General features: G+C 37.6%; 1 protein-coding gene across 2 annotated transcripts; it reads right to left on the bottom strand.

The window, feature by feature from the left end:
* Nucleotides 1–421: 421 nt before the first annotated feature.
* LOC140140122 (transmembrane protein 65-like) lies at nt 422–14664 on the bottom strand. 2 transcript variants are annotated; one of them, XM_072161955.1, is made up of 8 exons: nt 14322–14664; nt 12244–12297; nt 8344–8388; nt 6736–6803; nt 4628–4682; nt 3971–4013; nt 1961–2066; nt 422–707 (listed from the first exon to the last, which is right to left on the bottom strand). In XM_072161955.1, the coding sequence occupies exons 1-8, from the start codon at nt 14650–14652 to the stop codon at nt 588–590; spliced, it is 822 nt and encodes a 273-aa protein (XP_072018056.1). In that variant the 5' UTR covers nt 14653–14664; the 3' UTR covers nt 422–587. The 2 variants fall into 2 exon arrangements, with proteins under 2 accessions (XP_072018056.1, XP_072018057.1); XM_072161956.1 differs by lacking the exon at nt 12244–12297.
* Nucleotides 14665–27894: the final 13230 nt, after the last annotated feature.

The following is a 27894-nucleotide window of genomic DNA, read 5'->3' as shown; positions in this document are numbered from 1 at the left end:
AAAGGTTCTTTCCACAGCCCCACACTTAGCATGCCACAGTTACTCATCATACTTCACTGACCAGACAGAGCAGGTCACAATACACAACATTTTGAGCTATTCATAAGGGGCCAAAATCACACAGGGCAAGATAAATAAAGGTTTAACCAGATAAATAGTGATATCATATTACCATTATAGAGTTGCTTATATTTGTAGCTCAAAAAGTTCATATTTTGGACACACACTCTACCTACATTACGAGAGAAACTGCCTTTGTGTTTGCAGCTGAGAGCTTATACTTGCAGCTGACAGCTCATGCTCGCAAGTGTAGCTAGTCTCAAATTTTATCTGCAAGAATGATTGCACACATTGATTTCTTTCACAGCTTGTGCTTGCAGCTGATAGCTTATAATAGCAGCTGACAGCTCATGCTCATCACAGTGTAGCCAGTCCAAAAATTTTATCTGCAAGAATGATTGCACACATTGATATCTTGAAGATTTTTCAAGCTCCAACCAATTTAAAAAGGCAGTGCCTAGCATAATGTGAATAAATAACAGGTTACCGGTATATATGGAAGAGAGGTTTTTAAATTCTTGGTGATGCTATTGCTCCTGAGGATTGGTATGTTCTTGTTCCTCTTCCTCCAACTCTTGGCGTGTTTTGATGAAAAGTAATGGGAACATTCCTAGTAGACAGCCTACAAAGATGCCAAAACCACGGCCCTAGAATGAGAGTGGGTTACAATGTGATAACAGAATAATTATAACAACACTGAAAGTGTCAAATGCAGTGATCAGATGCAAAATATAGGGAATGATTACCAAATAGCGTGCAACTCTTCTGCAATTTCAAGACTGCCCTACCCCAATCGTAGACCTTTAACCCCAAACTTAAAGCGAGGACTGGATTCAAGTCTAACAAGTTGCAAACTTTACCCAAAATTGGCTATTCCATTTAAAATCCACACTACGCTTGTGGATGATTTTGGAAATATCTTCTACAGCAGGAGTATGAATTTCAAATGGAATGAACATAGCAGCTCTATTTGACTTTCATACACCCTCTGAGAAAGATTCAACCTGAATCTTTCACTGAGGGAGGGCGAGTTTCAAATAGAGCTGTTAATGTGTTCATTCCATTTGAAATTCATACTCCCTCTGTGGAAGATATTTCCAAATTCTTCCCCAGGGGTAGTGTGGATTTCCAATGGAATAGCCCAAAGGCTGCCTTGTGAATTTTTTGTATTTTGTTATATTAGTGTAATGAGATGATGAGAAAATTATTGCCCAATACTGCAAGACAATATTAAGGACACAATAGGCAAAATATCCAATTCTCAAACATGAGAGCCAACTTTGGTATGCACAGATATTTGCGTCAAGCTTGGACAGAATGCTTACAGAGCAAACGCAGCTTTTGAGAATTAACCAATTGATCACTGTTTTCGAATATGGTCGTCACTACTCACTAGGCAATGTCAAGGTTAGGTCATGTAGGTCGCATGATCGTGCTATTCCACAAAGAGGAAGCTGAAGCAGAAGGTACATCCTCTCATGATCGAGTATTATATATTTTGCCTATAGTGAATTGGGTAAAGTTATAAATATATCAAATTAGGACTGTGGCATAGTCTACCATGTTACCAACTCTGTAACAAACCTCTATCTCGAGGGTTGAGAACCAGAAAGCCATAATCACAAAGGAATCCTTTGTGAGTTACGCTTTCTGTCTCTCTCCCAAAAGGTAGTCTTAGCAATAGGAAACTTTCTTTCCTGAACAATGCCTAGAAAAGTTGCTTTTTGCCTTGACATAGTTCGCTATTTTCTGCAATTCCTTTTCTCCGATGAAGCCACCACCAGATGAATTTACATTCCATTTACATGCTACTACCCTATCACTATAGAAAACACATCATATTAGGACTGCGTCAAGTCTACCATTCTACCCAACTCTGTAACAGACCTAGTCAACTCACCAAGCCTGCAGTCCATCTGGTCCTATTCATTTCGGATTGCTCTACTGTAAGAGTAGGAGCTTGGACGCCAAATTTATTTGCTAATGACTCCACATACCCTGCTAGTCTGTGGATGGAGATGAACAAAAAAAGTTTCATTTGTTAAATACCAGGCGGTCAAGTAATACATAGTACATGTAGTTTGATGCATAACCCAAGTTTTTCATTTTTCCTTTACTATCCTTACCTACTGCAAAGCCAAATTATATTAAAACTGCTGTAGGAATGACACCTGAACATAAAAAGATGGATCCAGTTATGAGTCTCCCAGTATTTCTACTTTATAGAACTGGGGCCCCGAGCACTGATGAAGACCTCAGCATCGCTGGATGCAGATGTTTTTGCCGAATTTTAACGATTGTAACTCACATGACTGATGCCAGTTTTATGCTTACTCACACAATATGCCATATGGAATGGCAATTTTTGCATTTTTGTCCCTTTTTCATTGAAATATGAGAGGGGATGTTTATTAGAGGGGGCGTTTATTAGAGGGGGGAACATTTAGTACAAACAATAATACAATTTAGGGATGACCATCATAATTTCATGTTGCCCCTATTACAAAAGATTGTTTTCTGGAAAGAACTCATCAACAGAAGTATTTTGGTGGTTAAATGGTCAAAATCGGTCAAAAACTTTTCGAATTATGAATTTTCAAAGTTTCCCATTCTGACCGGTCATTGGAACGAAATAAATTGACAAAGTCTAAATATAGCAATGTGAGCAAAATTGGTATAAGCATATATTTATCTTTTTATATTTCTTTATTTTAATATATATGCAAACATGAAACAAGCATATTGTGAAAGTATCAAAGGGTTTCTTATGAAATGGCACTTTACTAGTCAATAGCATTAAGTATTTCTTCAAACCGAGGCACTGAAATCATGCTTTTAGAAAACATTTGCCAAAAATCATCCATAATGGCCAAAGTGGCACAAAATCAAAAGTCCAGGTGAACTTTTTTTCCACAACAATATACACTACACATAAGAAAAATACTAATGTACTACAAGGGATTTTCAACATAGGAATACAAACAATCAAGTACCAACATGCACAGCTTTGTCCTGATATCACTTCTGGGGTTTTAACAAAATGTTTAACCTCTATTGTGATTGGCAGCAGCAGAAGGTATCTCTTTGATAGCTGATAATGCCCAGCCATTCAGCAAGTGGCTAATAACTGACCTTGATAGGCTTGAATGAATACTGTCATGTGCTACAAAACCATCACACTCCAGGGCCTGGTCATTCCATATGCTACAGGGAGCACAATACTTTAACAATGGAGTGAAAGACTCATTATTGATTAGGCGCGTATTTTAAAAGTCCAGCTCCTGTGCGTGTATAGCAGCAAGTCAGTGCAGATGGTATAAATATAAGAAAATGTTTAGGGTTGAAATCAGGTGAAAAATACATCAAATGAGCACGAAACTTCACATTTATGTTCAGAAAGGTGTCTTCTTAGCATGATTCGAAAGGAATATGGAAATTCCAAAGGGAAGCTGGTGATTTAATTTTTAACTCGAGATCTACTTGTTCAATATTTTAACCTTTGTACAGAGGGTATGATAGAGGTATTAGTGGCAACTCTGCCAAATTTCAGCTCAGTAGGCCACGTTTTTTACCTGAAATTATTGACATGAATATTTTGTGCCATTCTTGAGCAGTGCTGAACTCAGCCACTGGCAATTAAGCGCACTGGGGTGATGGACCAATTTTGATTCGCACTTACAGAAAAATTAAATAAGTTATGTTGCTGTAATTTGCAAGATAGTTACAAAATATAATTGGCAATAACTTCGCCAATTTTTACAGAAAAATATTGAAAAATAAAAGAATGAGATCAATTTAGAAATGTCTGTGCAAGCAGTGCACAGTTGAGCTCCCTGCATGTCTATGGGAGTGTTCTAATCAAGTTGATGGTCATTGGTCATCCCTACAATAATGCTTTATTTTCTCTTACCCGATTCCTGCCATATCTGATATCAAATTACCTAATGCAGCAGCTGAAATTTAAGTAAACATTTCATAAAACATGGATTAAAAATAATAGTTAAAAGACTGATTTAAAAAGTTACGGAACTGAAGGCATTGAGCCTGCTTCGACAATAATTACTGCCACAATGGGCTCACAAAAGTGAAATATAGCCAATTCAATTTTCAAGCAGTCCAACCTGAAACAGTGGACCAGTTGCTAAAAAAGTTAAGTTTACGTCATACATGATTATAAACCCCTATTACGCAACTTCTCAGTAGAGTACCAAGAGGCACTATGGACCACAATGGCCTCATCCCAATAGCATAGTTCAATAACCCCAATTAAACAATCATAGTGCAAAATTTGACCTCAAGTTACAGAGTATGAGTTTTTGTACCCAAATTTTCAAAGGTCATTCAATGAATGCACAAATGTCTTGGGGTTTAAGAACTGCACCCTGATAGATGAGCATGTTGTGGTTCCTAGTGATGGTCAGATTGACAATATAAGCAAAATAGCCACCCAGTCCCCGACCCAGACCAGGGAAACGGTCTGGTCCGGGTGAACTGCTCATCTTTATTGTCCATTTATTATAAAGAAATGTGGCTGAGAAACTAAACCCATAATGCCCACTCAACATACCTGCCATAGTTGATATACAGAGTGCAGTACCAATTTTCAAGTCTATGTAGTCACCCTATTTATAATGAAAAAGAAGATATAAGTTCAATAAACATATGAAGAGCTTTGTTGCAAAACCCCTTACATCCACTTTTAACTTTTTGAGAAAAACAGCTTTTTTTAATTGTGCAAGTATTACTGGTTCGATTTGATTCAAGTTGGGTTTGGATAAAGTGTTGATGAATAGAAACTAAAAGAATAGGTTTGGTACAATTTTGAAGCCTTCCTATTTATTTTATTATATATTTTATATCGCGCCTTTTGTGGATGTAAGGGCTTTTGCAACAAAACAAATTTACCCCTTTTTCCAGAAATCACCTTTGCAATCATATTTGAGCCCATTTGTTTGCATTACTTTATGTAACTTGACTAATGCTTTCAAAATCAAAAAGAAAAATTGAAATATCTCATTTACTTGTTTAATTATGAATTTTTAATTAAATTTGGGAAAATGGCATTTTTTTAGTATTTCCAAAGCTAAACCTTTTGTTAATTAAAATGATTTTTTTTCAAAAATAGTGACCCAAAAACAGTTCCCTTTGGTTTTAATAGGTAAAGAACATTCCATAAAAAATTAAAACAAAACAATTCTATATTCATTTTATGTTCAGATTTCGGAAATTCCCTAAGATTTCCCAAACGGAAATATACCATATCTCCGGAAGGAAAGTGGTATGAAGGTCAAACAACCACCAAAATGTGTATTTTTACCCACACGATAATGTCATGTCAATAACTCAATTTCACCCAAAAGTGGATGTAAGGGGTTTTGAAACAAAGCTCTTCATATGTATGATACAAATTACTTGTGATTTCACACTTAAAAGTCAACAATGAAATTTATCCGAAGTGATTAGAAGTAAAGAAAGAGTTCTGACTTAGCCATGTGACTCTTGGAGGGAAAAATTGTGTTCCACCATTGTCATGCGTCTGGCAAACTTTTGTGACTCGCACACTTTGATAGAGACACCAATTTATCGTCGGCCGTATCACATACTGACGTATTTGCAAAATACGCATTTCGAGAAAATCAAACTTGAAAATCTAGCGATTTTCATTTGCTGCATATTCTTGATTAATATATTATTGTCGATTAAAACCAGGTTAACAGTAATGCAAATATACCATATTTTCAATATAATTCACTTATCACTATCAGAGCATAACTTATTCTGCAAAAAATCAATAATAAATAAAATATGTCACTATGTGAAAAGGACTAATGTCAATTTTGCCATTCAAATGACGAATACGTCACGCAAATACATCAGTATGTAATACAGTTGCGCAAATACGTCAGTATGTGAAAAGGACAAAACAGCAATTTGCAAATAAGATATACTGGGCTTGCGCAGTATAGGTGATCAGCAAATACTTCGTTATGTGACGCAGACATTTCAAGGTTTTGTAAATATGACATAATTAAATCAATTAATATCTTACTAATTAAGCAACTTTGAGGCATGTTTTTTGGTGAATATTAGTGCTGTAATCGATTGTCGTAAGTATCGATAGTCGGAAAATACATAGACTTCCGACATGTCGAAACACTCAATGTCAGTATCGATACACAAACGACATGGCACACATTGCCAAAGTCATGTAAAATTGCGGATTTGCAATACCACTTTCGTTTGTTTGATGCATGATCCATGTAGTTTTAGCTGTTAGGCTTCAATACACTTGTTGTTAACTTGTTTCTGGAACTTACTGATAATAAAATTGGTAAACTCAAATCCGTGTTTCAAACTGCGTGAGTATCGATAATAGTATCGACATGTCGGATGTTTGCCTCCCGACATATCGATACCCAGAAAGCTTATCGATTACAGCACTAGTGAATACATGTATATAGAGTAGAACATAACAAACTAATATACCAATTTTCTCAAAAATGTTAAAAATGCAAATACGTCAGTATGTGATACGGCGGACGATATATCGGGCTTTTACCAATTAATGCGATCAAAGCAATCAACAACAAAAAGTTGGCTTGAAATACATAATATAAAATGCCAGGCCACATACAGCATGCAGCTATGCTGTATTTCCTTTTGCCGACTACTTACCGCTACTATCATGATTGCATTGTCTAAGAACCCAAATCCCACAAATGGTATTGCATTGCTGACTAGAACTGCAAAACAAAAAATAGAAAATAAGACATTAATTATACCATTATTTAATCCAAATTGCTTATTAAAGTTTCTGAAATACATGTACGACAAACAAACTTTTAAGTTTTGCAGATTTGGTGTTTTTAAACGCTGAGATCTACTGCCCAGTGAAGTTATCTATTCACTTCCCACAATGCATTTCTTTCATTTTATTTTTCTGTACTGATTTGCTATCTAGTGCAACATAGTGACAAAAGTACCTCAATGAACAGAGCACATCCAGATTTTGCAAATTGGAAAGTGTGCTTATTTCATGACTATAGAGGCCTTGCATGTGACGTATCATCCCGTAAATATGGCGGACTACTCAAATGCATTCAACAAAAGCATGATTGCAATCTACCGTGACAGTTCGTTTCACACACATAACCCTGCAATACAATCAAATAGGTTGATGACAACATTTGATTGAATGGACTGCACTCCGCCATAACTACTGTGAAGGACACCGGTACAAATCCTTTGTTTGGAGCCAATCGATAATTTCTTGCAGGGCCTCTATAGACTCATGTTTAGACAAGTCTTTTCTCAACATGAAAACAAAGGGAACTTGTACACAAATTAATAAGAGTGCCCTTTGCTATATTGAGGTGAGGCATCATGTTGCAAAGGATTCTGGGAAGGGCAGGATATCTTCTCTGACCCCTGCCTTTCTTACAGCATTTCTGATTGGTTAATTCAGCGTGGTCGCTTTGCACCACAAGGTTCCGGTTCAAACCCTGGCAGAACTTTCCCAGACCACTTATGTGCAATCATTAGTATCCCGCCTATACTCCCTCACACAGGTCTTCCCCAGTTACGCTGGTTTCTTTTAACTGTATCGATAGCTGGGCTTTCTTTCCCAGAGTAAATTGATCCCCTTGCCTCCCATTTTGTTTGTGATAATGGTATTTGGAAAATGGCACAAATGGTTTGAGTAACCCATAAGTATGAGGCGGGATTAGGGTCAAAACTCGAAGAGCATATGGTCGAAGCTCGTCCTCGGTAAGTTGAGAATCATTCAGTGAATCAATCAGAGCATACTGTGCACCCTCGGACGCAGACCGTACAAGATACGACCGTATGCTCTTGATTCCGAACTTACCTTGGACGACCCGCGAGCTACGATCGTATATTGTTGTTGATTCCGAACTTACCGAGGGCGAGCTACGACCGTATGTTGTTGATTCCAAACTTACCGAGGGCGAGCTACGGCCGTATATTGTTGATTCTGAATTTACCAAGGCGAGCTACGACCGTATGTTGTTGATTCCAAACTTACCGAGGACGAGCTACGACCGTATGTTCTTAATTCTGCAGTTACTGAGGATGAGCTACGACCGTATGCTGTCGATTCCGAACTTACTGAGGACGAGCTTCGACCGTATGATCTTCAAGTTTTTACCCTAATCCCGCCTCATACAGAAGCCCCAATTGTAGATCCAAATGCCCAACCGAACCTGTGCTGGTTCTCAGTGGTCTCGTACATACAAAATTAAATTATAAAGTTCTTATACCTACCTTGTCTGAGTTGTTCCTTAGTTGGAGGTATCGGTGGGGTTTTAACTGCGCAAGAAAAAAATAAAGAGAATAAGGGTTAGTGTTAGGGTAAATAATGCAGTGAAACATCTGCATAAAGAAATTATATACCGTACCCAAAGAGTGCCGGCCAAAAACTGCCCATGTTTAGTGCTACATACCAAATCCGCCATTCTGGTTTGTACCAACCCAAAATTGCAATACAATGTATGTGTAATGCTATGGTAAATACACCATTTTGGTTTATTGTTCATGGAAAATAGTGTACCTACCACTTTTTTTGGCTTGCCACTTCAATAAAATAATAAAAACCATACACAGTACAAGGTATGATAAGTAAGCTCACAGCATCCATTGTAATAAAACTAAGCCCAATGGACACGCCTTAAAAAACAAATTGCATTAAACCAAAATTGGTAACACCAAAATACCAAAAAAGCATCAATGTTATAGTAAGCCTTTCCAACTGTAGACCCTATAAATGTTATTTTCACAAATATATCTAGGTTGGCAACACTTACACTGCATTGGGCTATTCCGGTTGAAATCCATACTACACCCCCTATATATTAATGGAACGCATGACCTTATAATTACCTTCAGCACAGTACAGGGAGTGTGCGCTACTAATGGGGTTTATACCCAAGTGGGTCTCCATTTGAAATCTGCCTCTCCTGTGGGGGAGATTAAGGTCATGTCTTCCATTATTTTCATAGGGGGTGGTGTACATGTACATAGGCCTACTGTATGGATTTCAAATAGAATACAGTACGGTAGTCCAAATCTTCACTACATGTAGTATTATTAAACTTATCTTAGGGCTCATATTGAAATACCCTACCACGCTTTCACACAAAAGAAGGCAGGATTCCCTCGCTAAGCTGCGTGCCTCAGGAAAGCTTGGTCATAAAACGGATGGATTATATGCATCAGTGATACACCCTGCCTTTTGAAGTGGTCTGGTGACAAGGATTATAATAAAAGTTTATCAAAGACTGGCAATTTTATTGATTGTTGAACTAATTGAACTAATCGGCTCATCATAAAACCCAGGAAAGCGCACTCCTAATTTAAGTGGCTAATTGCAGTGTTATAATCACACAGGATTTTAACAAAAAGAAGGCTAGCACAGGAAAGCTGCAGGATGGCGCACACCTTCCTGTGTAAGGGAATTTCAATATGAGCCCTTAAAGCCAAATAAAATCAAAACAGTTGAAAGGGAAATTAAAAGCATTATATTTAAACCTGAGCTGAACAATAATTGACTTTGTAAAAAAGTAAAATGGTTGAATAGAAAATGGAATTAGTGCTTGTGAAGAAAATATCATATGTGTCTTCCATGGATAAGTACATGTAGGATCTATGAAATGCATATGTGTGTGTCCGGGGCAAGTGCTCCAACATAACAACACACCGACACACACCTTACTTAACAAGGACCTATAGTCTGATCAACTCGTAATAGGCAAGATTCATAACACTGTGAATTGATATAGAAATTAGAATAGTGAACATGAGTTCGGCACACCATCTACACGAACTGTGCTTTGCAAATTGCTTGTCTGACGCGCGCTTTTGTGGATTGTTGGGACTAATTGACATGTGGAGTAACAAAAAACTAATAATTCTCGCCTATTACAAGCTGATTACATGTATAGTATAGGCACACATACTCCCAAAGTATGTCCTCAACAAACAACGAAAAATGAGGTCTTAATTACACCCTTCTAGTACTACCCATCTATAACTCGCATCCTTTGAAGCACTGACCACTTTAACCCCCTGAGTACTACCTGCCGATCTAACATTGCCTCTGATTGGTCAATTACATGATATCTTCACTTTAATCACAAATCAGAATGGAGTTTTGCAAATAATTCACCCCAATTTTTGTGTGTGGTGAAATATTATTCTAACAATGTTGCTTATTGGTCCAATTGATAATGAAAACTTCTTTTTGGCCAATCGGCAGGTAGTTCTCATGGGGTTTAAGACTTGATGACATGACAACAATCACACATGTGCACACCAATTACATAAGTACTTGTAAAATTTTTGTCACTGTACAGGACTACAGGTCCTCAGAAACAGAATGGTCGACTGCAGATCCATGGGATAACGCTTTTTCAATGGGAAATGAACTTTGCTGCTTGGATGATGTCACAATGAGGTTAGCATTTATTCCGTATTGAAAAGCGTATTCCTACGGATCTGCACTTGACCAGCCTCAAAATATTAGTAGTGCATGGAAGAGTGTATGTGTGTACTTTGTGTTGAAGTGAAATTAAAGATATGTAGTGAGAATGAATAGTAACCATCCCCAAAGAAAATGTGAGTACTGTCTACATTAGGCCTCTAACTCTTTTGTAAAGTCTACTGAATTTAACTTAATACATATCAATTGCATAGAGTCAATCTGCCCCGTAACTTCCATGTAAAAATATGCATATTAGTTCAAAACAAAAGATATCCATGTTTTATTTTAAAATTCAAAAACCTCAGCCACTATCGAATATTGCAGAAGTTTGTATAATATGGTAGCACAAAACAAACTGGATTGGCCAAAAATCTGAGTGATTCACTCATCTGATTGATCTCAAGTAACCAGAAGTTTAAATTGAAATTGGCATTTTGTATGGAAACACTTCAAGTTTTAATATGCCAAGTTCATCCAGACAAAGTCCTATGGTTTTTCTTCTTTCCGGCATAAAATACTACAGACTCGCTGTAGAGGAGGTGTAGCGATCCCTGCAAAAACATTACCACATGGAAGAGTCGGGCCCAATTACCAATGAAAGAGGGATACAAGTTTGCCCCCTTTACCCTTTTTTGTCTTCTTTCTTCAACCCACACATTATAGTGGTATTCTAAAAGCCTAACAAAGCCGTATGAGCTGATCAGCATTTTATTTTGTTTTTTGTACTGTAATTGCTAAGTTTACCTTGGGAATAAGCCCAATCGCCATTCTAACTTCCGGTTTTTGAGAGCAGTTTTGGGACACTTTGACCTCCGACATATCGGGAAAATTGACGTAATTATTATTAATTTTCTTATTATTGTCATAATTTTGATCATTAAAAGTACCAAATAATAAATTTATAAAATACTTAAATATTTTTCATATTTGTTTTAAATATTGTAAAACATCTTAGATTATATTTTGTACGTACAAAAACCCAATACTTCTGAATGTTCTGAAAGGTCAAAGGACAAAGTGTCCTAAAACTGCAAAAACTGTCCTACAATGCATAGCAAACTTCCAATGCCGATTGGGCTTATTGGGATTAGACCTCTCCAAAAATAGTAATTACAAATTACAATAACTATGATTAAGGCAGCAAAGTTATGTTATCTTGTGTAGAGTCTATAGACTAATTATATGTCAAATGAACACAGCACCCACAAATGTAGGCTACATGTACATGTAGGACAGTGGTTCTCAACAGCACGCTGGTCACATCTGGCCCGGCGGGCAAGTGCATTTCTTTTGTAGATTCTGAAGCTCTGGGTCCTGTAAAATAATTCTGCTCTGCATAATTCGGGCTAGAGCTCTTACTGGCCAGCAAAATTAGGGTCAGAATTTCGGTGAGAATCCGAGAATTGCTTCTCGCAAGGATTCTCGTACATGTAGACACCTTTGCATAAATCAAGATTATCATAACTTTTGTAGTTAACACAGAAGTTAATTTGTGTGAATCAAATGATTCCCGCAAATTTACTCTTCAAGAAACAGGTTTGATTCTCGGCGAATTTCTTGCACTGTGCAACAAAATTCTGATATTGCAAAATTATCAAGAGAGATTGTGTTTTTAAAGTTTGGCTGTTGAAAACCCCTGATGTAGAAGAAAATGTTGATATGCAGCAGTTGTAATTTAATATCACCTTGACTAGAACCGGAAATAATTTCTAGATGCCCTGCATTTAAACTTTCTCCTCCTGCAAAATAAAAACAATCTTAGCCAACATTTGTTCAATGAATGTATACAGCAGTGGTCAGAGTCTTAGCCAGAAATCAGAAACCACCCGTCCAAGCAGATAGTGATACCAAAATTTGACCCTCAAATATAAAACAACTTGTCTATAATACCCATGGAAGGGTCACTGGGGTCAAATATGTCCTGATTTGGCCTTTACATGTCACTCTGAATTAGTCTCAAGTTCATATAACCTTAAAATCATCTGTTTTAGAGCTACCACATCTGTATAATCCATTAAATCCACCCGTCCAAAATTAGATTAGCCTGTCTTAAAGACGGGTGGACGCATGGCTGGCTAATTATATTTAAGACCTTGGCAGTGGTTCCCACACTATGGGTCGCAGCGTCTTCCAAATGTTTTTTTTGTGTGTCAATTTTTTGTGTACAATACAGGAGTATTTTTAAGACGATGATATTGCCTCCACCAAGAAATAAATATTGTTATAGAAAAATTATCAAATTCGTGGACATCGTGGAACATTCAACTACGCTTGTTACTCGCGACTAATCATGCTAACTACACACGCAGCATTAACGCTACTCTCACGCGTCCATATTAGCGAGGCTATCTGCGTACAACTGCTTACTACGCACAGCCACGCAAAGAGTATGTTCCACGATGTCCACGAATTTGATAATTTTTCTATAGTAAATAAACAAGTAAATTTAGGAATGAATAAAGGAATAAAAAAAATTAAAATTAATAAAAAAAATAAACAAATGAATATGTAATCATAATCTGATGTGACCCATGCAACACATGTTCTGTCAGTGATGTTACTTGTGAACCTCATCTGACACTGCACTACTCAATTTCAGTATTGAAAAAAAAATACAAAGGAAGTGAAAAAAAAATGAAAAAATATTACACAGATTATTAAAGTATCATAGAGTTGATTAAAATAGGTAACAAAAATAATATCACTTGAATTAGGTGTGTGTTTTGCATTTTACCACATACGACATGACCCGATGTGCGCTACATCTCCCACCCTGGCGTCAGCCCGACCACAAACACTGCATGCAGCGCCACCTCGCCACTCCCCGTACTGTCGTATTTTTACGGCCAATTGTCAGAACGGGTCATCACAGTAATTTGCTTTGCGCATTTATGCGCGATGGATTTCTGCACAAGAATGACCACAAACATCTTCAGAATACTCTAAAATTTCAAATTATATAGGTTTAATATAGGTTTAATGACCTCCTTCCGCTCCATTTCGGCAACTTCTTACGCCAAAAATCATCAAAATCTTACCTACAAAATAGACCTCAAAAACCTAGAAAATTAGGGGCTTTCCCCAAAACAAACCCCGTCGTGTTTGATATGAGTGCAAGGGTCACAAAATTTCCTTTAAAATGATGACATCATCCAGGTAAGTCTCGTGAAGTCTCGTGGATAAATCCAAATCGAGATTTCATGAATTTCAAGCAGACGAAAAAATGGCGTCCCGTCGATCTTTAAACTCTTCAAAAATAATTTCCCATTGTATTTTGAGTTTTGAAAGGATGAGAAATGGCGAGTTGTTTTCACTAAGTTTTACACACAAACAGATACAAATGCGTAAATCATCGTATGCGCTGGATGGACTCGCTACCACTAGGGCAGGCCAGTGCCGTACTATTACGCTGACTTTCGTATTCGGCGAGGAGGACGATTTCGACCTCCTGGTTTGTTTACAAACAGAGAGGTAGACAAAAACCGTTCTGCTTGTCCAAACACTCAAGTATCAGAAGGATGGTCCACAATAGCGTGATTCACGTAACCTGAATAGGGATTAAAAAGCTGTCACGTAGAACCATGTGCTTCTATTGTCCAATTTGCCATCAAGATTTCATATGGAAACAGTTCAGACCCAGTACACGATCATGTCAGAAATTAATATTTTGTTCTGGGTCTGATTATTCGGACTAAGGGCAGGCTAGCTCGCTACTGATCAGTACGTCTGTGACACTTGATTGAAAATGACCATGTATACTCACCTTCTATTTCTATCCTATCTTGGAAACTTTGAAGCTCAGCTAACAAAATCTGCCTTTCTCTGGGCATCAATGTCCCTATAAACTCTCTAGATTTCTTTGGCGTATCAAATGTCAACTGGCCTCTGTACCCGCGAAATGAGTAGCACCGGCATGGTCGGAGTTGACAGCTGAATTTGGGCGTAAGAGACCTACTTCTAACATTTATTTCATGTGATAGAACAGATCGATACCTACACTGGCTCTTATTATATATATTGGAACATGATACTGGTGTAAAATTGATAAATAAAGGGGTATTTCCTAATGAAAGGGGAGAGAAAATTCTGCACATCCTCAACGTGGGCGCCGCCATTTTGATTGATCGCGGAAAAAAAATGTTTCTAGACAATAAGTTGTAAAGCAATAAATTATGTCCCTGTAATGACAATGCATTCAATACAACGTCGTCCTGAGTTTTGTTATTAATCTTGTAGTATTATTACGATATCAAAATAAATGGTTTGGTTGTCTCATTGACTATAATTTAAGCAGTGGGCCAAATGGTGAATCAACTTGTAAATTTTAGCACTTTTAAAAACACCTCAACCAATAGATGGCGCTAGACCATAATTCGCTTAACTAGTAACAAACGCAGGGCGCATGCGCGAGCCGGGAAGTTCAAGCTTGCTGTAGAATCGGTCCCTACACATGTACGACACGTTTGCAACGCCCCGACTCAGGTGTCAATTTGTGGATTAAATTAAATAAAATTAAATATCTTTTTTTCTATATGTCCGTTTCTCCGTCTCCCGGGGAATTGACTTGAAAACATTATGAGGATTACTCAGTTAATTTTTGAGGACAAAAATCATGAAATTGGTGGTGTACGGGAATTTTTATGGCCAAGTTTTAAGGCCAAAAAATATGATTTTTTCGAAAAAATTTTGACCGAAAATTCGACCCTTTCTCACTTATCTGATGAATTTTCAACTTCTTTTTGACATATGTGCTAGATATGACTTTGGTGTTTATATTCCCTAAAGTAATTGTTGTAATTTTGCTTAGTTTTATAAAAAGAAGTGATTTTCTGCATGGAGTCGTTTTAATATTAGCTAATATTCAGCTTTGTTTACGTTTCAAAACCAAAACTGAATTTCCCGGCTCGCGCATGCGCCGTGCGTTTGTTACTAGTTAATAATTCGCACAGATTCAGATTCAGATTCAGATTCAGATTCAGATTTTATTGACAAATACCAAATATAAAGGTGTAGTCAATTACAAAGAACAAAAACATATACAATACATATCAAGATTAACTGTGTACACTAAAATTTTTTTTTTTTTTTTAAAGGTCTATCAAGTCATGAAATACGAAAAATTATATATAAAAATGCACGATATATATGAGCCAGTACGAGAGCAAGAAATTCGTTTTACAATACAATAATAGACCCAATACACATGCGTACAACATCATGGATATGGATACAGATCATCGATTGATATTTGAATCTGTGGAAAAGTTTGAAAATGAGGGAGTTTCGTAAAATATATCAAGAACGGTTTGGTCAATTGTCAAAATGCAAAAAGTATGTTGAAGATGATTTATTCTTCAACGACATATCAATTGTTTAGTTGTGGCGTCAAAATACCCAAACAATTAAGTTCCTGACGATACAGTTGCAGGAAACTTGGGAGTAGATGGGAAACTTGAAAGCTGGTCCTTTGGCTGGTCCAGGGCCGTCGCAACCGGGGCGGCCGGGGCGGCCATGGCCGCCCACTTTTTGCCAAAAATCAAAAAATCAAAAAAAAAAAAAAATTTGATTTTTTTTTTTTTTTAAAGAAAAAGATAAAGGTGTGGGTGGGTGGGGGAGCACTGCACGGTACCAGCCTCTCATCCTTGCCACCCGAGAAGAAAATATTATGCAACCAAATATCAATGAGAAATAGTCATCAGATCATAGACTATTATAGTTTAGGGACACCTCACTAGACTCCATGTCTAGTCGATTTCTTCATTTTCAGGCTGGCCCGTGCCGCTCCTATCAATAATTATAATTGTTTTATTTTTTGTCCTAACCTTTCATTTAAAGAAAACCGTACAGGCTTAACCCTGAACTATACAAATCCTTGGCCCTCACCCAGAACCCCCCAGGTAAATAATCATTGGAAGAAAAATTAATTTCCCTAATATAAAAACTTTGGCTAACCTATTTTAGTGTTATTATGCATGGTTATGCAATTTGTGTTTTAATTAATTTCTTCAGCCTCATTTCATTGAACTTACCCGATTGATATTGCTAATAAAATAAAGGAGAAACCTTCCAAAGAATTTTGGAAATACAAAAAAATCTTTCATGCATGAATTTTCTTCTTGAATGCAAGAATAATTTTCTTGCATGTTTGCATTTTGTACTTGCATGCAAAAGCTTTATCTTGTGTGTTTGAAAACTAAACACAATACATTGTGTGTATGATGACCTACTTTCAAATTTCTTACATGCAAGAAAAAAGCTCTTGCAGGCAAGAAAAATATTTAAACATGAACGATTTTCACCACATCATTCCAACATTCTATATCGGTATTATTATTTATTATGCTAACAATAATCACAATATCAGACAGTTATTTTTTTTTGTTTAGCGCATTTAAATTATATGTGTGTAGTACTTGCGTTAAGGTTAAAAACAAATAAATGAGATAGGCCAATTTTTGACCATATGGCAGTAAAAAAAACGATACAAGTTTTGATACCCCTAAAACTAGTTTTTAGCACTTTATGTACATTTACATTCATACAAATGATGTGAGTAGTTTCAATTCACATACCGGGTTTTATGCACATTGTGTCCCTCAAAATGCGAGGGCTTCAGGGGGCTTCGCCCCCTGAAACCCCCACAAGCGGCTCTGCCCCCTTCCCCCCCGCTGGGGGCCTCAGCCGGCCCCCAGACCCCCGCCATATGGCCGCCCCACTATTTCATACCTTGCTACGGCCCTGGGCTGGTCCTATGTGTATACAGGATTACCCTTTGCCAATTGCACGGTTCCGCAATGCAAGGAACCGTGCAAGGACATTCTCGAACTGGCAATAGACATGAAAGAAGAATTACGACTATTACTACTTTACACTATGTTATATGACTACACTCTAAATTACAAGGATTTAAAAATAAATCCTTAAGACTGTAGTTAGGGACCAATCAATTTTAGATTTAAAATTAATCTTATAGATTTGAATTTTAAATCTTAAAGATTTAATTTTAAATCTTAAAGATTTAATTTTAAATCTAACACTTGATTGGTCCCTAATCACAGTCACTTGGGATTTATTTTAAATCCTTGAAATTTAGAGTGTAGTATGTTGCCAGATGAAGGCTCTCCAGCAGTGGCGGAACCGTGCAAAATGGGCGAATATGCCTCAAATTACATGGTCAAGTCAAATTTTGCGCAGTATTGAATTTATATCGCCTCAAAAATATGGTCAAACTGAAAAAGCAACACAAATACAGACTGAGTCAAAAAGAAGTAGGCCTAAACTCGTTTTCGAGATGCTGTAACTCGAGATCTGTAAAAAATCTGCTAAAAATGAAAATACCACTGGAAAGAGCAAATTCTACACGTCTAAATTAAAAAAAGAATTGTTGCAATTGCTCACAGCAACCTTAAGTTATACTCATTTGAATACAACCACCCATTTTTGTAGCTGCACACGGTTTCACTTTTCAAGTAGGGGCCTACCTATTGATTGGTATGGTGCGATATTCAAATGCAAATAAAGTTCTGTGGCAGGTGTGGTTTCGACCAATAATTCCTACATGTTAAAGAACTCTTTTCGTCTCTTACATCATTGCACTACATTAAAATAAAACGGGCCAAATAACAACATGGCACCACAATTTACCGCACGGGAGTGCACGTTTCTGCCGACGAAGTATCATGAAACTATAGTCCCAATGAAGTTCAGCGTCTTTTTCGTTTCCAATTTCCTACAGCTAACCGGGTTTCATGTAAGGGAGCAGTATGTAAGAATGTAAACAAGCTCAATGTGCATGGGACACTAAGGAACAGACAGCCGGAAGCTTCAGGCAGACCACGAACTGCTAGATCACAAGTGAACATTGCTAGAGTTAGACATGCGTTACGGCAAGACTAACGATCAGCTCAATCATGTACCCAACATTCCCCAATCAAGCTTCTGCCAGATCGTTCGTAAAGACTTGAATTGGTATCCCTACAAACTATAGTACCGTCATGGACTTTGTTGAATGTTAATTAAAAGCAAAAGTTGTCTTTTCAACAATAAATCCTGTTAGCACTTTGCTGATTCGTCGAAATTGTAATGGATGAAAATCAATCAGCCGTGTGCAGCTACAAAAATGGGTGGTTGTATTCAAATGATTATAACTTTAGTTTGCTGTAAGCAATTGCAACAATTTTGTATCTCCTGTAGTATACTTACCTTCAGAGTCACGATATACTGCCCATCTATCCTAGCTTTATAAGATGCTTTAAAATGCGGTGCTTTAGATCATGGAAGTAATAGATGTAACTGCGTGGATAAGAGTACCATAGACAGACCCAACCACAATGTATGTCCCTTCCCAGACATAGTTCTGGCAATCTCTATTAATTTAATTGGCAATCTGTATTAATACAAGTGCGAAATAAGACATGTAAAAATAACATAAGTATACCGTTTAATCAAAGATCAAAATATTCCAAATGATCAGTGTGATAATACTTGTATCTCAAAACACCTTGTGAAAAGTTGGAAAGTGTTTTGTAGTAAATGCATTTTTCAATCTTAACCGCCTTTGATTAAATTGTGGGACCAATGTGTCTTACTTCGGAATTTTCTTCACCTACATTAGGCCGTGTAAAATTAATATTTTGGTTCTCGTCCCCTCCCTCCTCAATTTCTGGGATTTGTCAGATTTTTTTTTTTTTTAGATTTTTCAATTTTTTTAGACTTTGGAATGATTTATGAAATCTTCATAGGCCTACATATAAATAAGTTTATTAGAGAACAAGCATCACTTCCAAGTCTTTTTGTGGTACTCTAGGGGTTTATCCTCAGAATCTCACATTTGAAAAAAAAAAAAAAAAAAAGGGCCTCATCGTTTCCTCGAGCACTGTTGGAGAAGACCGAAAACTACTGACAATGCTAATTTTACATTGAAAAAAAAAAAAAAAAAACACCTCCTCCCTCATCAATTCATGAAAATCCTCTGGACGAGAACCAAAACATTAATTTTATACGGCCTTAGGTACGTACGCACGCAAAACTTCGAACTATAAACAGGCCCTTAGGCCTGGACCATCCCTTATGGACCATTGAGGGTACGGTGGCTCGGTGGTTACGGCCTTGGACTCATAATCCGAGAGCATGGGGTTCGATTCCCCGTCCCACCACCGTGTTGTGCCCTTGGGCAAGGCGCTTTGCCTCGCTTGCCCTCACCCCACCCAGGTGCAACGGGAAGCCACAGTCGTTGTACTGATGGACCCTGCGCCACTTGTAGGCTTCAAACGTGGTTCCGACATATTCTAATGACGGCGGAATAAATGTAAAGCGCTTTGAGGCTGTTTACGGCATAAAGCGCTATATAAATATCTACATTTTTTTTTATCCCTTATGGACCATCCCGTATGGACCATCTCTTATAGACCATCCCTTATGGACCATCCCTTATGGACCATCCCTTATGGGCCATCCCTTATGGACCATCCCGTATGGACCAGCCCTTATCCCTCAGGGGATGGTCCATATAATCATCCACCAAAGTTGACGCCTGTAAGTATAGGTTTATGAATAAATTAACATTGGTCATTTTAGCCTAATAAATGCAAACTTTTGCGACCTTTGCGCGAATTTGATCCACTATTGCATCATATTTCACCATTTTAGCTTCAATATGGCAACAAAAAATCGCGCGCTTTGCATGCATATCTACCATAGACTATTCTGAATTCACACTACTTCAAGAAACAAAATCCCCCAAATGACTCCCCCCTCCCGTAGAGCGTATAACCAAAATATATAGTAAGAGAATGATTAAAACACAAAACACTGATAAATGTGTTAATACTTACCATATACCAACCTGACATGACACACAGAATTATTAAATCACTCACTCGTCACACTGAACGTGATATTTGTACAGTTTTAATACGAGGCTATTTTTATGCTCCAGAGATCAGACTTGAATAGAAAAAAAAAGTTATTTTGTTGGAATTGTTATGGTCACTAAATTATTGACCCAGGCCAAAATCACCTGCTACCGAGTTCACTTAACACCAAAGACGCACAAATATTTACTTGTTATGGTTACCTAACTAAGCCTGGACATCTTGATTGACTTTCTGATGAGATTCCTTTGATCCAAGATCCGGCAATGTCCAAGATCCTGTCGACCAGAGTCAGTCCTGAAGTCCTGAAGACTATGTTTTCACTATCCTAGCTGCTATGCTAGTGTTTTGCAAATACTCTTCTATGTTGAGCGTAAGCTCCCTTGTTGGAGATCTCTTGAGCAGTGGCGGCGCCACGGGGGGCATGGTGGGACAAATGCCCCCCCAGTCCGAACTGTTGCCCCCCAGAAAAAACCCAAAATTACGAAATTTTCCCCTTTTTACGGTCATTTTTCGCAAACTTTGTTGATTTTGCCCCCCCTGAAATTCACTTTGCCCCTAATGCCCCCCGAAAAAAAAATTCCTGGCGCCGCCACTGCTTGAGCAAGCTATCTACTCCACTTGACAGTCAGATAACACACTATGTTAGTCCAGCAAAATAACGCAGTTCGTTGATGGCGATATTTCTGTGTATCGCTTCTTTGGTTCGACAAAACAATCAAGCATTACTAGTATTGCCTATCACTTCCGCTTTTAGCGTATTTTCTTCTCTCCAGCACACTAGAACCGTACCTAACTATGGTAACTTTTGTACCACCACTAGCTAACATAAGTTTCACAGAGTTCCCTGTTGTAACTATAAACTGCGCTCCCGATCATTTATTTATTATCCAGGCTTTATATTTTATTCCCTTCTAGAACAATCTTCTCCTTATATAACAATCTCCCCTAATTATAGCATAATACAGCATTTTACACATTTCTAAACATAGCTCAATACACTCATAGAAATGACTTGTTCGCCTTGTTGGCGCAATTCAAAAGGAGTAAGTTTGGACAACTCAAAAATAGTGTAAAAGTTGCCAAAACAAAATTCATTTTAGTTATCTGAACTTAAAAAATGCTGAAAAAGCTCAAAAAGTTCCGTCAACTATTCAACTTTGTTGGCATGACTTAAAAAGTTGATGTAAGTCGTTGCGTCAACTTTTTTAAGTAATGCCAACTTCTGAATTCAAGTTCAGGGAACTTAAAAAAATAAACAAGGTTCAAAGAACCAATTAGTTGAGTTATTCTAACTCAACATGTAAGTTGATGTAACTCGATCAATAAAGTAAGTGCAAATGAGTGCGACCAACATAATGATATCGAGTCAGCGTTACTCAAAATTGTACGCGTTGGCATTACTCGGAAAGTTGACGCAACGACTTACATCAACTTACTGAGTAATGCCAACGAACATTTTCCAGGAACATCTGTGGCAATCATGATCATTCTAGTAGTTTACATTATGTATGATTGCTTACTAGCATTTTCCATTGAGCTTCCAGAACATTCCATGTACAAACCAATAGATGTGTAATGACAAAATACACAACTTTGAATGAATATTATGGAATTATTGGGGCACATAACACCTTTCCCCTTAAAAGAAGAAAGTTTGAATGCAAAGAGAGCATTCTTAAATCTCATTCATATAAAACATCTTTAACTAATATGTTTTACTTTTTACACTATGTACACACCCAGTGACTACTTGTCACTCTTATTCCTTTTTAAAAGAAATTTGGTTTGTCTTATTCAACTCTGGATAAGGCATCGGTCATAAAATTATCCTTTCCTTTGATATGCTTAATGTCCAGGTTGTATGCGTATTCTTGTAAGGTCAAACTCCATCTCACCAAGCTTTGATTTTTGTTCTCCATCCTGGGGATGAACGTGAGTGGATTATATTTTCTGTGAAGACACGCACAGGCCACACTGTGATACACAAATATGCATCAAAATGTTGCAATGCTAAAAGCAATGCAAGACACTCCTTTTCTGTGGGGTAATTTCGTTGGTGTTTGTTAAACTTCTTTGAGTAGTAACATAGTAGTCAATCAACCACCACATCATTCATATATCACTGGCATCAACCGCCAGTATAAACTGCTTCTGAAAATCAGGCGCCGATAGCTCAGGTGAACTCATCAGAAATGATTTGATCTTGTTAAATGCAGTCTCACATTGGTCCTGTGCACAAATCAGTCAGAGGCGATGCTATGTCCGAAAGGTTTGGACAGAACTTCTGTAATATCCAACCACATCCAGAAATCTCATGAGTTCTCTTTTGGTTTTAGGCGTGGGGTATTGCTCAATAGCCTCCACTTTGGCTTTGATGGGTGTGACCTGCTGACCTTGGCCTACCACATGCCACAGGTATGTGACTGTGGCATGGCAACTAACTTTTACCAAATTCACTGTCAAATTTGCTTCAGACAATTTCTGAAACAATTGATGGAACATACGCCTCACAACCATCTATGTCAGCTGCAATTTGGTTTACAATTCTTTGAAAGGTTGCTGGCGCATTTTTCAAACCGAATGGCATAATCTTGGACTGGTAAAGACCAAATGATGTACAGAATGCGGCAATCTCTTTGGCATGGTCTGTGAGTGGAACCTGCCAGTACACTTTCAAAAGATCGAACTTGTTCGCAAACTTTGCATTCCCGATTTTGTCAATGCAATCATCAATTGGGCTATTCCAGAAAATAGATGCACACCCCATATAGAGGAGTTCGGATATCCGGACTTTTTGTCCACTCGTGACTGTTGGAAATCCAGACTTTTAAAGTGCCCAAAGGCAAACAAAATCCGGCAGAAAAATAGTTTAAAATCAGAAATCCTCAATTTGAGAGCTCATTTTCAACATTTCTGTGATTTTCCCTTCATTTGATTGGATTTCCAAGCTTTTTCCAGTAACATTGGCAACTGGAAATCCAGTCGTTTTCAGAAAGCAGACTTGGAAATCCAGACATTTCTTTGATTGAAAATTTACTCCTCTATGGGGGTGTGCACCTATTTTCTGGAATAGCCCATTCTCGGAATAGGTTATGAATCCGTCTTTAAATGTAAATTTGCAGATCTCATGTATGGCAAAAGCCTGTATGAACCATCGGGCTTGGGAACAAAGGAAACATGGTGAACTCCATACACTGTCACTTGGTTCAATGATATCAGTGTCTAACTTATTGAATCTCTTCTTCTTCTTCCTATATATACGTGCATACATCAATTTGAGTATTGTCGCACGGGCTTAACGTGCACAGTTTTTTATCTATGCACGAGATACTCCATTTTCATTGGATTCACTCTGTAAGGATGCTGCTTAATTGGTTTTGTGTTACCAATATCTATATCATGGAACACAGCATTGGTTCTGCTTAGAGTATCCGGAAAGATATTTTCAAAATCTTTGATCAAATTTCCTATTTGACTTTGTTGGTCCACAGAAAGATGACAAACTACGACCTAATTCACTTACCCGATCACTCCTCTAAAGTTACTGAATTTGTCATTATTATTTGGTCATGGAAGACATTGAGCCTCGCATTGTTGTGAACCAATTTGGTAATGGAAAGCGCAGATCTACATCCCATTCCATTATCGTGTGAAACTTTTCAACGAGTTGTATGAGCATACTGATAAGCCTAAGAGTATGTGTAGAGTAGTGATAACTGATTTTAGTAGGGCTTTTGATCAGATTGATCACAACATTATCATCCCCAAGCTTCTTGATATGGGCCCGGAGGGTACTTCCATAACGGATATGCATCATGTGCCTCGGGATAGACCCATATTTCAAATCGGCTTGTACCCAGTGACCCCCTTTTTGTGTTATTGTCCTACCTAATACCCAATGACCCCTTTAAAAATAAGGTACTCAATGACCCCTTTTTTTTCTATTTTCTGACCACTTTTTATTCCCAAAGTTAGGTGGTATTTGTGTTCTCCTCGAGAAATAATTGAATTTGTCAAATTCAATCATCCAGTTGCTTCCATTATTGTTAATTGATTCAATTTCCCAAGTTTTCGCAGTTTTCAGGGTGGAATTTCGCGGGAGTCCAAGAGTCGACTCTCGCAGAGACTCCCGTAAAAGCCCTATTGCGAGAGTCCATGTGGACTCTCGCTGGAAATGATCGGCTCAGTGAACTTACGTTTAAGTTCAACACGCCTTAAAACTCAAAGCCTTCAAAATTAAAAGGAAAAGTCACCAAAGATGCAATGACATATATATGGAAGTGAGAGTATGATGACACATATATTAAAAACTTAACTTTGTTAGTTTATTTGTTAGTTTGTTTGTTTGAATGCATTTTACGTAGGCCTACATTATAATACCTTTTGGACTCCCGCAAGATTGTACAACGAGAATCCATTTACGGGAATCCATGGACTCTCGCAAAACTCTCTTGCGAGAATCCACTTGGACTCCTGTGGCACTTTACGAAATTCCATCCCTGAGTTTTGACAATTATTTATTTGTACCCAATGACACCTTTTTGCCAATCTTGTACCCAATATCTCTAGTTGGAGAACCCATCAGGTCCCTTGGTAGTCCCAGATTCTTATGATGCTGCCATCTACAATGCTCAGCAAATGTCCGGATGATATCACACTTGTCGAGAAATGTAACTTTCAACCCAAACTTAGAAAACCACAAGATACCATGATAGTGGAATACTTTACCTAACCAGACTGCTGAACTCTTAAATGCATTATTTAGCACGTGCCAATGTTTTCGTACCTGATGTACATTTCAATAATTATGTGCTGCTTTCATTTTCAAAAGCTATATTACTTCTTACATATATTTTCAACCACAATAGTATAGCATTTAAAGGAGTTAGCTATGTGATCAGCTCGATCACTAGCAACCAATCGGAAACTATGTGTATTACATCATTAGGTATGGGGGTATTGCTATTATTTTATAATTACCGTAAAACCTCGATTGTTAGCATATGCTTACTATCAAGCGCTTTTGAAAAGATGAAATTGTACCATAGTCCGGCGCTTTATACCAGCTGAGCTTATGGAATTGAGACACAAATTTGCAAGTTTACTTGTTCGTATAATCATATAACTATATGTATCGATGATTTGCTCAAAATCATTTACAGTTTTGTGGATGGGGCTCTTCATGTTTGCATGTTTTAAAAGCGCTCGATAGTAAGAACATTATGTTAACGGTATAGCGAACTCAAATCACCAAATCACATATACAGTAACATTAAGAGAGCCCTCTCTTGATAAGTATCATATAGTATGAAAGTAGCGGCGCACCTACACTGAAACGAGCAAATGCAATGGTTGGAGCCCTACTCTCTTGTTAATTGCACTTAAACAAGAAGTAAACCCAATGGGACTACAGAGTAGTCTAGTTATGCTTACAATATTGGCTGTTGCACATGGATATGACATGCACCATCGTTTACCATATCTACTTAAAGCCATATTGTAACATTTCAATAAAAATAGATTAGTATATCGAGAAGGTAAAATTTTAACAAAGTATTTCTTTTCCATGAAATGTTTATATCTCCCCTTTTAATTTTGAGCCGAACAACTGGTGGAAAAGCAAAGAAAATGAGAATTTACTACCAGCGCTGATAATACCGGTACGGTCCTTTGATGTGTGTATGCACCGTCCCGCTCGCCATCATACGTACAATCCCGGGGGTGTACTCACTAAAAATGGGTGACGGGGATGTGCGGCCACACATTGACCCCCATTTTTCAACTCCCTCTTACTCAATGACCCCCTTTTTTTGTTTTCCTGTCACCAAAAGACCCCCTTTTTCATGAATTTTGGATAAATTTCTGATAATCTCTCACCGAATGACCTGTTTTTCATTTAGGCCTACTTCTTGAAATTTTTCAAAAAAATGTTGATGACTTGTTGAAAATGTTGTATCAACTTTTATAATTTTGACCAAATATTTCCCAGTCTCACGGAAAGATCCCGGATCCCCGTCTCACGAAAAGACTCCATTTTTTTTTTGGGGGGGCCTTCTCACCGAAAGACCACCTTTTTTGGTATGTAGGCTCTCACCGAATGACCCTAGTTTCGAACTGATGTACGCACATCCCCGTCACTTCCACAGTCGAGTGATGCCCCCCCCCTCCCCGAGCGAATTATTTATTTTATTAGGTCCGTTGTCGGCCATCCCCCTCCACGTGGGGGATGGGGGAAATACCCCCAGTCAGAACTCTTTCCCCCTGTTTTCCCCAGTAAAACCCCAAATGTATGAACATTTTCACTTTTTGCGTTTTGTTGATTTTGCGCCCCCCATTAAAATTCACTTTTCCCCTCAATGTTCCCGAAAAATTTCCTGGCGCCGCCATTGCCCCAACCAATATAGGCCACTGCGTGAGTATCACTGAAAAACAAATCAGATTTGTCCCCTAATATAAATGCTTTCGATCCGTAGTTGATTTCTCTCTGTTTTTTGATGTGAGCAGTTTGAGTATTGTTCACCAGAATTGCCCTTCGATATGTTCTGAGAAATGTTATTGAGAATATTTTGTCAAAAGTAATATATTAACAATCAATTGTAAAACGTAGTTCATTTCTTATAGCTCAAGTAGCTTTATTTGTATGAATATTATGTTATTAAATTGTACGGGAAATGCTTCAGGCCTTTCCCCAATCGAAATATGTTATTACGCTACCTTTTTCATTTTATTAAGAAAACCATATTATGATCGTAATGCACAACTCATAACACTGCTCGATCTTTGAGATTATTGAATGCCTTGAAAGGTTTATTACTTTACGAAATATAAATAGATGATTCTTAAAACAATAGCACACAAGATATAATATTGTTTTGTTGATTAATGTCGCTTTTTTACCGCAAGGCAAGTGATGCACGGCCTTAAGTTAAGTGACTGCAACAATGTTATGTGAATGTTTTTGTTGCTGTTTTTTTAAATTATTTGGTACAACTTTTTGTAGATGTGATACAAACTTAAATGCCATCTCAATGTACGTAAAAACTTAGAAATAAGAAATTATGTTCCATTTCACATTAATTTTGTTGAATTTAATTTTAATCGCATTAAACATTTTTGATATGGATATACATGTTGGTGCAATCTTTTCTGTCTTTGTGCTTTTGGTACCATAACCAGGATAACCGTTTTTCTGAAAATATACCCGCCGCGGCTCAAAAAATAGGGCTACATTTAACAACTGAAAAAATATCAGTACTATTAACCAACCACGTATTGCAGTGACCGCGAAAGATGGTGACCGCGAAAGAGGGTGACCGCGAAGCACGGGTGACCGCTAGTTATTATAAATTATGGAAACTTTGACACTGACCACAAGAATGAATTTGGAGAAAATCTTCTGATAATTACAACACTCGCTGAGCAGCAAGACATTCCCTCTAAGCTTTTAATCCGATAAGATGA

Source organism: Amphiura filiformis, chromosome 18, assembly GCF_039555335.1.
Source record: "Amphiura filiformis chromosome 18, Afil_fr2py, whole genome shotgun sequence".
NCBI classification, from domain to species: Eukaryota; Metazoa; Echinodermata; class Ophiuroidea; order Amphilepidida; family Amphiuridae; genus Amphiura; species Amphiura filiformis.
This window is presented reverse-complemented; position numbering and strand designations above follow the sequence as displayed.